The sequence below is a fragment of the Notechis scutatus genome, chromosome 3 (assembly GCF_049901735.1).
Source record: "Notechis scutatus isolate UNSWTSFEM ecotype Mainland chromosome 3, rNotScu1.2, whole genome shotgun sequence".
NCBI classification, from domain to species: domain Eukaryota; kingdom Metazoa; phylum Chordata; class Lepidosauria; order Squamata; family Elapidae; genus Notechis; species Notechis scutatus.
In genome coordinates, this window is record NC_142011.1 from 70079078 (window position 1) to 70095282 (window position 16205).

Sequence of the window (16205 nt, forward strand, 5' to 3'; positions counted from 1 at the left end):
TATCAGAATGGTCAAACAAATGGCAACTTCAAATCTCAACAAATAAGTGTCTTACATATTGGCAAAAGAAAATCAGAAAATAAAATACAAGCTAAATAGTCAAGACCTTGTTGAGGATCCAAACTTTGTCAAGGTCCTTGGAGTACTCATCTCTAATGATCTAAGTGCTAGAGCCCACTGTAACCACACAGCCAAAAAGGCATTAAGAGTTGTTAATCTAATCCTACGTAGCTTCTTCTTTGATAATATCACACTACTAACTAGAGCATACAAAACATTTGCTAGACCTATGCTTGAATACAGCTCATCAGTCTAGAACCCATATCATGTATCTGATATTAACACAATTGAAAAAGTCCAGAAATATTTCACAAGAAGAGTTCTCCGCTCCTCTACTCATTGCAGAATACCTTATGCTACCAGATTTGAAACTCTAGACCTAGAAAATCTAGAACTAATCCGTCTTCGGTCTGATCTAAATATAGTGTATAAAATCATACATTGCAATACCTGCAAATGAATACTTCAGCTTCAATCATAACAATACAAGAGCACACAATAGATAGAAACTCAAGGTTAACTGCACCAAACTTGACTGCAGAAAATACGACTTCAGCAAGTGTGGTCAATGTTTGGAATACTCTACCTGACTCTGTGGTTTCTTCCCCAAACCCCAAAAACTTTAACCTTAGACTGTCTACTGTTGACCTCATCCCCTTCCTAAGAGGCCTGTAGGGGGCATGCATAAGCACACCAATCATGCCTATCGTCCCTGTCCTATTGTTTCTTTTTATTTTTCTTATAAGTATCTATCTCATGTATTCAAAACTATGTTTATTGTTATTCTTGTATCTTGTAAGCGATTGAGAAATCAAATAAATAAAAAAATAAAATATAGACTCATTTTTAAATCCACATTTAAATCAAATTCATTCTCCAGTGAAATTTGTTTCACTTCCATAGCATCATCTAGTCTTTCAACCGCAGCAAAAATATTTTAAAGTATTGTTTGAATAATTTTTTTTCACACACATCTTGCAGTGTATCCATTATTTTATTTACTTTTCATGCCCTCTAGTGTTCAACCTTCAAAGACTCAACTTATTACACTGTATGCTTTTTCAAAGAATGCAAATACCCACTGTTTCCCATAGGAAGGATTTTATAATTATTTCAAAGTTCAAATTCAGACTTACCCAGGGAATGTAGTAGAAGCTTGGCAGTCGAAGGGGTCTTAATATTTCTGCAACAGTAAATGCTGATTAAGAAATGAGACTGTTGAACTTTTGTCTCTAAAAGGCTGCATTACAACTGTGAAATTAGATGGTACTCCATCTACTCTGAACCACTCAACTCATAAAACAACTGCAAAACTATGGTTCCTGTGAGAAGTGTTTATCAAAAATACACATGTTCTCTCTTCTTTCTGGAGAGATTTTAGCAGTGTGGATCCAGTATTCAGCTGTGATCTCCAACCTGTGTTGGCAAGACATCTGGCTCTGCATGGCATTCACTAGAGACTCAATTCTAGTAGAAATCTTAAGGAGAATTCTGAACAATCCTTTTGTTTTGTCCAGGCTTCTAGTCCAATCAAATGTTAATACAGAATGCTTATACATTATGTGTTAGATGCCCAGGATAGGGAATTTTGTATGCGTTCTGCATGTATCAGGAAATAGTGGTATTGGCCTTTGTGTTAAGGACTCCACAAATTATAGCTTTGAAGAGACAGCAATAACTCTGCTGTGGTCTTTTGAAGCAGCTCAGAATTTCATGGGTCTGCTTCAATCTGTTATTTTCAATTTTAAGTGCTGCATTTTGGATAATATACACAGGAGATTGCTTTTTTTTAACCACCAACCTGTTTATTTGCCTCTTGACTTCAAGATATTATGTCTAGTTGGAAGGATTGGGAAAAAAAACCCCACAATTTCTTAAGGGCATCTATAATTAATTTACTGCTGGAAAAATAATTAGAATATTCAAATAATTATAGTTCTATGATTTATTACCAGAGAAGAGTCTAAAATGAGTGGAGTTCATTTTACCTGATTTTGACACTGATTCCCTTGGTGGGATGATTTTGCTAAGAGAAAGTGATTATGATATCCTTCTGTGTGAAGTGTTGTCTGACTTTGGCTTTGCATGATTTCCTCTCAGACTTATATGGCTCACCCCAGAATCTGTGATCATTACACAAATAATATCTAGGGGCAGAAATTCTCATACGTTCAGCTTTTCAAATGCTAATAGATTATGTCATATATATGAATAGTAGTCTATATAAATAATCTTCACCAGTACATTAAAAATTGAGCAATTGGAAGTTATATGTCTCATTCTATCTAACATTGCAGCTTTGGTTTTGTGTGAGAAAAATTGCCCATCTTAACCAACACAATTAAGGAAACAAGTAAGCACATATTAATGCAACCCAATTAACTGATCATAAAATGTATGGAATTGTCCATTTTTCAATATCTTTCCAATGCCTTTTATAAAAAGCTTTGCCCCCCCTTTTTTCATTCACCTTTAAAGTCTACTAAGATAGTAACAACTGCATTTATACTCTGCTGTTTGCTGCCTCATTTGTTTAAATTTCCCATTCATGTTGAAATAGGGCCCTCTTTCCTGGGTTATTTTTTTGTTGGTTTGCAGAATCAAGGCCATTTAAATAATTGATGTGATGTGGCATGGCTATTTGTAGTTGTTATCTTTTTTATTTATTCAGTGTCATGGGTTTCTTTTAGAACTGGAGATGGAAATTATATATATATATATATATATATATATATATATATATATATATATATATATATATATATATATATTTCTTAAGTTTTACATGGTACTTACATGTATGGCCTTCGGCTTTGTTGGGTATTTTCTCACGTCATAGTAGTGGTGCTTTTAAAGTTGTAGCAACGTTTCAGCAGAATCTGGCAGATGAGATTCTGCTGAAACGTTGCACAACTTAAAAGCACCACTACTATGACGTGGGAAATACTCCGAACAAAGCCGAAGGCCATACATATGTACCAGCAAACTTAAGAAAAAATATATATATATGCTTTTTTAACTATTTATAGTGAAGCCTTTTATAGCAGTTATTTACAGCAGATATATACACACAGTTTCAGTGTTCTCCCAATGACAGGTTTCCTCTTACGTCTCCCACCATCCTCTTTCACTACCTAAGAGAGGTGACCCCACTCTCCTGCTTCCTCCCCTTTTCTGGGCTTATCAAGAGAAGATGAAAAGAAAGGAATGGGCTGGATTTACTGTAATGTGCTCAGCATGTCTTGACTTTCTTCTGGATCTACTCAGCTACAGAACTACTACTCCATCAGCAAAATAACCTTTCTCAGGATCCTCTGCCTCTCAGTCCTTCTTTAGGGCTTTACCATAACCCATGAACCTCACCCATATCCCTAGCAGATAATCAACCCCAACTTCATCCTCCACTTGAACGTAATGGGACATATCATTTTATTTGTTCTGGAGAAGTTGAAGGGTACAGCCATTCTCCACTCCTACTCCAAAATCTATTAGGAAATTTGTCTTATAAGATCTGTGTGCCTTTATACTATGGCAGAGTATAATTTTTTTTAGCATTTATAATCTTGGAAATGTTTTTTTTTACAATTCCCAAGACTTGATACTTGGTTATAAGTGTAACAATTCTCATTCTGGTTTCTTACTAAGCCAAACATTACATTAATACACATTGCTTTACTTCATGTTCCAGGTTGTGCTTCCTTGGCCAGCAAACCCAATACACCTACAGGAATGGGAGGGGTTTTTCCTCCTATGGGATCACCACAAAAGCCATCTCCCCAGCCAATGGGAGGTGGCAGCTGGCCACAGGGCCCTGGATTCCCTAGGCCTCAAACCCAGACTAAACCTCAACAAAGCATGCCTCATTCTTCTCCACAAAATAGGCCGAATTATAATGTGAGTTTTTCTGCAATGCCTGGTAGTCAAAATGACCGTGGAAAAGGATCGGGCAGTTCTGGTAACTGAACTTTTAATTTTTTTTAAACTATGTTTTAATGCAAATAGTATGTTGCTTGGTAGGCTACAAAATATGATATTTTCATGGCCAAGTCTCAGTTAACTATGACATAAGTGAAACGTCTGAAATTAAACTAGACACTCTAGTTTTAAGAGTAGCTTTACATCAGCTTGCTCCAAGAGTAGCTGTACATGCCCTCCATTGGTTTTGGAAATACAACACCCAAAATTAGGAATTGTTAACAGGGAACTTGGAAGTGACAGTCCTACCATATCTAAAGGGCCTGGAAAGCCTGAATTAGATATAATTGCAGAAATGGTACAGCTGCTTATTATAATAATCCAATGTTTGTCTTTCTTCCCAATGACTTGTAAGTGAAGAAACAGAAACATGTAGATTTCTGGATTTTAAATTGTAACTTCTAGTATTCCTCATTGTTGGCAAGGACTGATGGGAATTGAATTTTAACAACCTCTGAAGGCCTACCTGTTGCCTATTATTTTGAAGTGAAACTCAGTGTAAGATATGCTATGGTGCTACCAGTTTTCCTATCTGCCAATGATATGGCTTGCATTCAAGGAACTGTCATGTTTGATAATATTATGTCTACAATAAATTTCACTAGATGTGGAAAGAGAACAACAAAGGGGTGAAATTCAAATATTTTCCCTACCGGCTCTGTGGGAGTGGCTTGGTAGGCATAGCTTGGTGGGACTCAGTCTCTAAAACAGTGGTTCCCAAACTTTTTCAGTCCACCGCCCCCTTGGGGCTACAAACTCATCCTCGGTGCCCCCTCCGAGGAGTGGGATTCAAATTTCTATGGGTGTGGCCTAATTTGAGGGTGTGGCTTGGTCACATGACTGGTTGGGTGTGGCTTGCTGGTCACATGACTGGCTGGTGTGGTTTGCTGGCTGGGCATGGCTTGCTGGTCACATGACTGGGTAGGTGTGGTTTGGTGGTCATGTGACTGGGTGGGCATGGCCAGGTGACTGGCAAACCAAATACAAGTGGTCCTCACTTAATGGCCAGTTGTTTAGCAAGTGCTCTAATTTATGACTGGCCTCTCCAGAGATACTTGACCTGTTTTTGGAGTTTTGACAGCCATGCACACACATACAAACACACTCCCTTCTAACCCTGCTGGAGCAGGTCATTGGACTAGAATCGGCAAAGCATCTCTGATTAGATTCTAGTAGTGAATAAAATCTAATCAGAGATGCTTTGCCGATTCTTGATTTGTTTTATTTGTATCTCTTTATTTCATGTCGCTGAATTGCATTGACATGTGTGTCCCTTCTTGTGCACAACCCAGAAGCTTTTGTGATTCTTTGCAGCAAAATTACTGATGTCTGGCTTTGCTCGACTTTTCAAACATGCCGACACTGCCGTGTTCTAGGTGCCGGCCCCGCAGGTCCACCCCATTGAGCCCACTGCACTGGAGGGACCTGCCCAAGCAAGTCAAGTCAATGGGATGAGCCTGAGAGAGGGAAAGAGAGAAAAAGAAAAGACAGAGACAGAGACAGAGAGAGAAAAAGGAAAGAAAGAGAAAAGGGAAAGAAAGAAAAAGGGGGGGATGGAAGGAAGGGAAGAAAGAAAAAGAAATAAAGAGGGAGGGAGGGAGGAGAAAGATAATGAGATATCTATTCTAGTCCAATCACCTGCTCTAGCAGGATTAGAAGGGAGTGTGTGTGTGTGTGTGTGTGTGTTCTCCTTGTAATTTACCAGTACATTTTGGTTTTGCCTTCTTCAGAATTAGCACTGTAATTAATACATTGGGGAAAAGTAATTTTTAGAATGGAGATCTGGTCCAATGATCATGTTTAAAGCTTCAACAAAATGTGAGAGCTTCCTGATAGTCTTGACCACGTTTTGTCCACAAAACCTTTAATAGAAGCCAAAGATGTTTCAATGTGCTGGCAAAAATGTTTCAATGTGGAAAAAGGCCTCAGTCTAAACTAGGCCTCATTTCAATCTGATGCATCAGCTCTCTCTCTCTCTCTCCCTCCCTCCCTCCCAGACTGGCTTTGCTCTACTTTCCCAATGTGCCTGTGGGGCTGGTGCTTTGAACATGGATGGATGGATGGATAGAGAGAGACAGAGACAGAGACAGAGACAGAGAGAGGCAGGTAGGTAGGTAGGTAGGTAGGTAGGTAGGTAGGTAGGTAGATAGATAGGCAGGCAGACCTTTTGGATGAATATATGGATAAATAGGTAGGTAGGTAGATCTATATTGGTAGGTAGGTAGGTAGACAGAAAGACAGGCAGGCACGCAGGTAGGTAGGTAGGTAGGCAGGAAGGCAGGCACCCAGACAGACCTTTTCGATGGATGGATGGATGGATGGATGGATGGATGGATGGATGGATGGATGGATGGATAGATAGATAGATAGATAGATAGATAGATGATAGATAGATAGATAGATAGATAGATAGATAGATAGATAGATAGATAGATAGATAGATAGATAGATAGATACCGTGTTTCTCATATAATAAGGCCGGGTCTTATTTTTTTGAGCCCGAAAAAATGGCTAGGCCGTCTTTTTGGGTGACTTAATTCCCCCCCTTGCATCTTCAGGCGGGCGGGCGGCGATGGCTTGGATGTTGACCTCGGCGTTGGTGGGGCACTTCGTATCGGGGTCAACGCAGGCAGCACCATATCCGGGTGTGCAACAAAAGTACTTCCTAACGGCAAGCCCCCACCATTTCGCATGTTTTAATATAGGCCTTAATTTGGGGAGGGCTTAATTTCATTTCAAGCCTATAAAACCTGCTGGGACTTCCTATTGGGGGAGGCCATATTGTTGGAGAAACAGGGTAGATAGATAGATAGATAGATAGATAGATAGATAGATAGATAGATAGATAGATAGATAGATAGATAGATAGATAGATCTATATTGGTAGATAGATAGGTAGGTAGACAGAAAGATGGGCAGGTAGGTAGGTAGGCAAAAAGGCAGGCAGGCAGACAGGCAGAACTTTTGGATGTATGGATGGGTGGGTGGGTGGATGGATGGACAGACAGACAGAAAGAATGCGACAGCGGCGGCACTTTGGGAAAGTAGAGCAAAGCCAGAGTGGGAATTGAAGTCCACCCAAGCTGCCAAGGTTGAGAAACATGGGCTGAATATATCAACCCAGCCATTCTGGTTTAGAGTTTAGCATGCTGTTTGATTCCGGCTTAGTCAATAAACCATGGCTAAGATCTTCCTGCTCCTTAATGCAGCTGCCCTCTGCCCCTTCTCTAACCCCTTGCCGCAGTTCTTTCTTTGGCATCCAATTTTGCAATGCCAACCTCTCCGGGGCAGCGATGCGGCTGACTTCACTCTCTTTGCTTCAACCCAAGGTCCACTTCCATCGGGCCAAGCAAGGGGAGGTACTCTGCACATGCTCAGAGACTCCCAACTTCAGGGAATATGGCCCATCTTTACACTCCGCCCGGGAGGAGGAAGGCATGTGGAAGCAGCCCAGACTAGTGGAGAGAACGATTGCTTGGAAACTAAGCAAGCAATGTTCTGCTTGATGGGTGTTTCTGATATCTTCTGTCTGTTTTTTGGCTCTTTTTGTATCTTGATTGGCTGGCAGCATTGTGTTACTTTAATGGAGGTCTTTAGTGCAGCTTGGCTTCGGGTAAATGGACGGCTATCATTAGTTAGGAAGCTGGGTTTCATCTGGGTGCCTGGTTGGGGTGTGTTTGAGCTGGAGGTATCAGGGGGGATCTGTTTGTGCCCAGGTGTTTGCCTGGCTTGTGTGGAGATTTTTTTGTTTGTGAGTGCAGGCTTCCAAATGATTGACAGCCTGGTGGAATCATCTCTTCTGTTCATGCTTTCTGGTCTTTTTTCAATCTCTATGGCTTCTCTGATTGACAAAATTCACAAAATTGACAGACCTACTCCAAGACTCCACATACAAACCCATAAACACAGACCCAACCACATATCTGGAAAAATTAACCAAGAAGAAAATTATAACCAGCCACATAAGCAAAGAGATCCAACACACGATTATACCCAGAGAGAAATCTTCCAGATGCCCCAAACTATACGGCCTCCCAAAAATACACAAAGAAGGCATACCTCTCAGACCCATAGTCAGCTCCAGAGGAGCACCACTACAAAACCTAGCCAAATACCTAGCAAAGCAGCTACAGCCCCATGCTGAAACAGCAGCTTCACATGTACAAAACTCATACCACTTCTTGGAAATGATCAAAGATCTACACGTGAGCAAGAAGATCTGCTTGTAAGTTTTGACGTGGTTTCCTATTCACTCAAGTCCCGATAAAAGAGACCCTTGAAATCATCAAAAATAAATACCAACCAGCCAAACACCTCATGGAACTAACAGAACACTGCTTAACCAACACACATTTCATATACAAAGGACAAAGATACAAACAAATAGAAGGAGCCCCCATGGGATCACCACTGTCACCTGTCATTGCTAACCTGTTCATGGAAGAATTCGAATCCAGAGCCCTGGCCAATGCCATCCTCAAACCCAAACTATGGTTAAGATACATCGATGACACATTCGTGATTTGGCCCCATGGACAAGAAAACCTAAACAATTTCCTAACACACCTAAACAGCGCACACCCCAAAATCAAGTTCACCATGGAAACAGAAACAAACAAACAACTACCATTCCTAGATGTACTAATCTACAAAAAAACAGATGGCACACTAGGACACACCATATACCAGAAGAAAACCCACACCAACCGCTACCTCAACGCCCAATCCCACCACCACCCAGCACAGATAAACTCCGTGGCTAAAACACTAATTACCAGAACCAAACGCCTGGCAGACAAGACACACATTAAGGCTGAACTATGCACCCTGACTAAAGTACTGACAGCCAACGGCTTCCACAAAAGCAAAATCACCAGCTTGATCCACAAAAACACACTGAAACATAATAGAGACCCAGAAGATGAACAGACCTATGGAACAGCTGTCCTGCCCTACATAAGAGGTACTACAGACAAAATTAGTAAGGTACTACACAGACATCACATCAGGACTGCCTTCAAAACAGACAGAAAAATAGCAGCCATCCTTAGCAACCCCAAAGATAAAATTGACCTGGAAAACCAAGGCGTATACGAAGTCCCCTGTGCATCATGCCCGCCACATACATTGGACAGACCAATAGAAGAATAAGTACCGCCTGGATGAACACAAAAATGCAGTCAAAAAGCTGGAACACACTTCCTCACTAGTCCAACACATGGAAGCTACAGGTCATAGCATCAACTTCAATGGCACCAAAACCCTGGCCACTATGGAAAACCCTAGCCACAGAGTCATCAGAGAAGCCATAGAGATTGAAAAAAGACCAGAAAGCATGAACAGAAGAGATGATTCCACCAGGCTGTCAATCATTTGGAAGCCTGCACTCACAAACAAAAAAATCTCCCACACAAGCCAGGCAAACACCTGGGCACAAACAGATCCCCCCTGATACCTCCAGCTCAAACACACCCCAACCAGGCACCCAGATGAAACCCAGCTTCCTAACTAATGATAGCCGTCCATTTACCCGAAGCCAAGCTGCACTAAAGACCTCCATTAAAGTAACACAATGCTGCCAGCCAATCAAGATACAAAAAGAGCCAAAAAACAGACAGAAGATATCAGAAACACCCATCAAGCAGAACACAGCAAACTCCGAGACCAATAAACACAGACCAAGACTCCCCAACCAATCAGGATGAAGAAAAACCATTCTGGCACAGCAATAGGCTGCCCCAAATTTAAATCTGAAACCACTGTAAAAGTCTGACCCACAGACGGACACAATACAGAAGCCTGATGATGGCAGATGAGATTCTGCTGAAACGTTGCTACAACTTTAAAAGAACTACAATGACGTGGGAAAATACCCGAACCAAGCCGAACACCATACATACATACATACATACATACATATATATATATATATATATATATATATATATATATATATATATATATATATGCTTTTTTAAACTATTTATAGTGAAGCCTTTTATAGCAGTTATTTACAGCAGATATATACACACAGTTTCAGTGTTCTCCCAATGACAGGTTTCCTCTTACGTCTCCCACCGTCCTCCTTCACTACCTAAGAGAGGTGACCCCCCTCTATCTCTCCTGCTTCCTCCCCCTTTTCTGGGCTTATCAAGAGAAGATGAAAAGAAAGGAATGGGCTGGATTTACTGTAATGTGCTCAGCATGTCTTGACTTTCTTCTGGATCTACTCAGCTACAGAACTACTACTCCATCAGCAAAATAACCTTTCTCAGGATCCTCTGCCTCTCAGTCCTTCTTTAGGGCTTTACCATAACCCATGAACCTCACCCATATCCCTAGCAGATAATCAACCCCAACTTCATCCTCCACTTGAACGTAATGGGACATATCATTTTATTTGTTCTGGAGAAGTTGAAGGGTACAGCCATTCTCCACTCCTACTCCAAAATCTATTAGGAAATTTGTCTTATAAGATTTGTGTGCCTTTATACTATGGCAGAGTATAATTTTTTTTAGCATTTATAATCTTGGAAATGTATTTTTTTACAATTCCCAAGACTTGATACTTGGTTATAAGTGTAACAATTCTCATTCTGGTTTCTTACTAAGCCAGACATTACATTAATACACATTGCTTTACTTCATGTTCCAGGTTGTGCTTCCTTGGCCAGCAAACCCAATACACCTACAGGAATGGGAGGGGTTTTTCCTCCTATGGGATCACCACAAAAGCCATCTCCCCAGCCAATGGGAGGTGGCAGCTGGCCACAGGGCCCTGGATTCCCTAGGCCTCAAACCCAGACTAAACCTCAACAAAGCATGCCTCATTCTTCTCCACAAAATAGGCCGAATTATAATGTGAGTTTTTCTGCAATGCCTGGTAGTCAAAATGACCGTGGAAAAGGATCGGGCAGTTCTGGTAACTGAACTTTTAATTTTGTTTAACTATGTTTTAATGCAAATAGTATGTTGCTTGGTAGGCTACAAAATATGATATTTTCATGGCCAAGTCTCAGTTAACTATGACATAAGTGAAACGTCTGAAATTAAACTAGACACTCTAGTTTTAAGAGTAGCTTTACATCAGCTTGCTCCAAGAGTAGCTGTACATGCCCTCCATTGGTTTTGGAAATACAACACCCAAAATTAGGAATTGTTAACAGGGAACTTGGAAGTGACAGTCCTACCATATCTAAAGGGCCTGGAAAGCCTGAATTAGATATAATTGCAGAAATGGTACAGCTGCTTATTATAATAATCCAATGTTTGTCTTTCTTCCCAATGACTTGTAAGTGAAGAAACAGAAACATGTAGATTTCTGGATTTTAAATTGTAACTTCTAGTATTCCTCATTGTTGGCAAGGACTGATGGGAATTGAATTTTAACAACCTCTGAAGGCCTACCTGTTGCCTATTATTTTGAAGTGAAACTCAGTGTAAGATATGCTATGGTGCTACCAGTTTTCCTATCTGCCAATGATAGGGCTTGCATTCAAGGAACTGTCATGTTTGATAATATTATGTCTACAATAAATTTCACTAGATGTGGAAAGAGAACAACAAAAGGGGTGAAATTCAAATATTTTCCCTACCGGCTCTGTGGGAGTGGCTTGGTAGGCATGGCTTGGTGGGACTCAGTCTCTAAAACAGTGGTTCCCAAACTTTTTCAGTCCACCGCCCCCTTGGGGCTACAAACTCATCCTCGGTGCCCCCCACCGAGGGGTGGGATTCAAATTTCTATGGGTGTGGCCTAATTTGAGGGTGTGGCTTGGTCACATGACTGGTTGGGTGTGGCTTGCTGGTCACATGACTGGCTGGTGTGGTTTGCTGGCTGGGCATGGCTTGCTGGTCACATGACTGGGTAGGTGTGGTTTGGTGGTCATGTGACTGGGTGGGCATGGCCAGGTGACTGGCAAACCAAATACAAGTGGTCCTCACTTAATGGCCAGTTGTTTAGCAAGTGTTCTAATTTATGACTGGCCTCTCCAGAGATACTTGACCTGTTTTTGGAGTTTTGACAGCCATGCACACACATACAAACACACTCCCTTCTAACCCTGCTGGAGCAGGTCATTGGACTAGAATCGGCAAAGCATCTCTGATTAGATTCTAGTAGTGAATAAAATCTAATCAGAGATGCTTTGCCGATTCTTGATTTGTTTTATTTGTATCTCTTTATTTCATGTCGCTGAATTGCATTGACATGTGTGTCCCTTCTTGTGCACAACCCAGAAGCTTTTGTGATTCTTTGCAGCAAAAATTACTGATGTCTGGCTTTGCTCGACTTTTCAAACATGCCGACACTGCCGTGTTCTAGGTGCCGGCCCCGCAGGTCCACCCCATTGAGCCCACTGCACTGGAGGGACCTGCCCAAGCAAGTCAAGTCAATGGGATGAGCCTGAGAGAGGGAAAGAGAGAAAAAGAAAAGACAGAGACAGAGACAGAGAGAGAAAAAGGAAAGAAAGAGAAAAGGGAAAGAAAGAAAAAGGGGGGGATGGAAGGAAGGGAAAGAAAGAAAAAGAAATAAAGAGGGAGGGAGGGAGGAGAAAGATAATGAGATATCTATTCTAGTCCAATCACCTGCTCTAGCAGGATTAGAAGGGAGTGTGTGTGTGTGTGTGTGTGTTCTCCTTGTAATTTACCAGTACATTTTGGTTTTGCCTTCTTCAGAATTGGCACTGTAATTAATACATTGGGGAAAAGTAATTTTTAGAATGGAGATCTGGTCCAATGATCATGTTTAAAGCTTCAACAAAATGTGAGAGCTTCCTGATAGTCTTGACCATGTTTTGTCCACAAAACCTTTAATAGAAGCCAAAGATGTTTCAATGTGCTGGCAAAAATGTTTCAATGTGGAAAAAGGCCTCAGTCTAAACTAGGCCTCATTTCAATCTGATGCATCAGCTCTCTCTCTCTCTCTCCCTCCCTCCCTCCCAGACTGGCTTTGCTCTACTTTCCCAATGTGCCTGTGGGGCTGGTGCTTTGAACATGGATGGATGGATGGATAGAGAGAGACAGAGACAGAGACAGAGACAGAGAGAGACAGGTAGGTAGGTAGGTAGGTAGGTATTCTGGTAGATAGATAGGCAGGCAGACCTTTTGGATGAATATATGGATAAGTAGGTAGGTAGGTAGATCTATATTGGTAGGTAGGTAGGTAGACAGAAAGACAGGCAGGCACGCAGGTAGGTAGGTAGGTAGGCAGGAAGGAAGGCACACAGACAGACCTTTTCGATGGATGGATGGATGGATGGATGGGATGGATGGATGGATGGATGGATGGATGGATAGATAGATAGATAGATAGATAGATAGATAGATAGATAGATAGATAGATAGATACCGTGTTTCTCATATAATAAGGCCGGGTCTTATTTTTTTTGAGCCCCGAAAAAATGGCTAGGCCGTCTTTTCGGGGGGTGACTTAATTCCCCCCCCCCCTTGCATCTTCAGGCGGGCGGGCGGCAATGGCTTGGATGTTGACCTCGGCGTTGGTGGGGCACTTCGTATCGGGGTCAACGCAGGCAGCACCATATCCGGGTGTGCAACAAAAGTACTTCCTAACGGCATTTCGCATGTTTTAATATAGGCCTTAATTTGGGGGGAGGGGCTTAATTTCATTTCAAGCCTATAAAACCTGCTGGGACTTCCTATCGGGGAAGGCCATATTGTTGGAGAAACAGGGTAGATAGATAGATAGATAGATAGATAGATAGATAGATAGATAGATAGATAGATAGATAGATAGATAGATAGATCTATATTGGTAGATAGATAGGTAGGTAGACAGAAAGATGGGCAGGTAGGTAGGTAGGTAGGCAAAAAGGCAGGCAGGCAGACAGGCAGAACTTTTGGATGTATGGATGGGTGGGTGGGTGGATGGATGGACAGACAGACAGAAAGAATGTGACAGCGGCGGCACTTTGGGAAAGTAGAGCAAAGCCAGAGTGGGAATTGAAGTCCACCCAAGCTGCCAAGGTTGAGAAACATGGGCTGAATATATCAACCCAGCCATTCTGGTTTAGAGTTTAGCATGCTGTTTGATTCCGGCTTAGTCAATAAACCATGGCTAAGATCTTCCTGCTCCTTAATGCAGCTGCCCCTCTGCCCCTTCTCTAACCCCTTGCCGCAGTTCTTTCTTTGGCATCCAATTTTGCAATGCCAACCTCCCCGGGGCAGGGATGCGGCTGACTTCACTCTCTTTGCTTCAACCCAAGGTCCACTTCCATCGGGCCAAGCAAGGGGAGGTACTCTGCACATGCTCAGAGACTCCCAACTTCGGGGAAGCCCATCTTTACACTCCGCCCGGGAGGAGGAAGGCATGTGAAAGCAGCCCAGACTAGCGGAGAGAACGATTGCTTGGAAACTAAGCAAGCAAGCAAGTGCAGGGCTCGGTCGGAAGAACCGGGCTTCAGAGGGAGGCTAGGTTCTAGGTCCAGGACGGCCACGTAGAACTGAACTGAACTGAGCCACGTGCCTTGGAGAGCCACAGCTGCACTCACCTGCATCCTGCGTGCAAGCCCGGCTGGCTGGAGAGGCAGAGGCCGGGCAGGAGCTGCGCGCTCCCTTGTTCTCCTCTGGGGAAGGGGACCCTAACACCGGACCACCCACCCCTTCCACTGCTCACCTTGGGAGAGTTTTGCTTTCAGGCCTTCTGGCACACCTCTGCTGCTTTCACTGGAGAGGGCAGCCTGCAAGCTAAGGCGCCCTCTTTCTGCCACCTCCCACCTCTCTCCCCCCCCCAGCCTTGGCAAGGCTCACCGCGTGCGGGTTCTGCATTCGAGGCACTGGCTATGAAACAGTCAATAGGCTGTGTAGCCAGCAGTCAGTGAGCCTGTGGGGCCGGTGCCTCAAATGCCTCCCTGCTGGCCCCCTTGCCTCTTAGTGCCCCCTAAGGTATCCCACTGCCCCCAGGGGGCGGTACCGCCCACTTTGGGAACCACTGCTCTAAAAGGAAGAAGGTGGGTGGGCATGGGTGGGGCCATCCAATTCAAATCGTCCCTACCACCTCTCCTGAGGTGGTGCGAAGTAGTTGAATTTCACCCCTGAACAAAACCCAGGTAGTGTCAGGATTCCGGCAGTTACCCCAACTAAATCATGAGTCTCGAGCCAAACTTCCAAAACGATTCATTGGGAGTTAACATGTCCGGCAGTTGCCAGTTAGACCATTTTATAGCAGTGTACTTGTAATTAAATGTTTTTTAGTTACCACATGTTCACATCAGTTTAAAAGATCTGAAGTTTCTCAAAGGCAAGCAAAAATTAGATTCATATTATTTGAACTGCTGAGTGAGTTTTAAATCCAAAATGAGCCTATGTGATAAATCAAAGAAGAGGGATCTTACTCAGATAGGTAGGCTAGAAAAGGCAATATATGGCATGCTAAACTACAGGTAGTCCTCAACTTACGATTATAATTGAAACCCAAATTTCCATTCCTAAGCGAGACAGTTGTTAAATGAGTTTTGCCCCGTTTAATAACCTTTCTTGCCACAGTCGCTATATAAATCACTGTAGTTGTTAAGTTAGGGACAAGTGTATCTGGCTTCCCCATTGACTTTGCCTGCCAGAAGGTCACAAAAGATGATCACATAACTCCGGGACACTGCAACCATTATAAAAACATGCCAGTAGCCAATCATTCAAATTTTGATCACATGACCATGGGGATGTCGTAAATGTGAAAAACAGTCATAAGTCACTTTTTTCAGTGCAGTTGTAACTTTGAACAGTCACTAAACAAATGGTTGTAAGTCAAGGACTACTTGTATAAATTACATAAAAATTCTGTAATTGAAGTTCCAGTGACATGCTGTTGTGGAAAGCTCTGCTTACAACATAAAGTACCGAAGGAAAAAAAGTATAAATTCCCAAATTTTCTATGCTGTAGATGCCTACATATGATCTTGTTTGATTTACATTTTGTGGTGCAGTAATTTGATCATGTTAGAGGAATATTGAACTAGCTCAAATCAGGAATAATAATACTTATTTTTATTTTACTGTTCAGATTCTAAGCCCAAACTGTCTGCGGATTTTGAGGATCTCTTATCTGGTCAAGGTTTTAATGCTCACAGAGACAAAAAGGGTCCCAGAACAATAGCAGAGATGCGAAAAGAAGAAATGGCCAAAGAAATGGATCCTGAAAAATTAAAAGTAAGCATTGG

The 16205-nt window shown here is 42.2% G+C and overlaps 1 protein-coding gene across 1 annotated transcript in view; it reads left to right on the forward strand.

Moving 5' to 3' along the window:
• DNAJC6 (DnaJ heat shock protein family (Hsp40) member C6) overlaps positions 1–16205 on the forward strand; it is a 67884-nt gene that overhangs the window by 42633 nt on the left and 9046 nt on the right. The window contains exons 16-17 of the mRNA XM_087960418.1: positions 3749–4015; positions 16049–16194. Coding sequence (XP_087816544.1) covers positions 3749–4015; positions 16049–16194 — 413 coding nt within the window. The remainder of the gene's footprint in view (positions 1–3748; positions 4016–16048; positions 16195–16205) is intronic.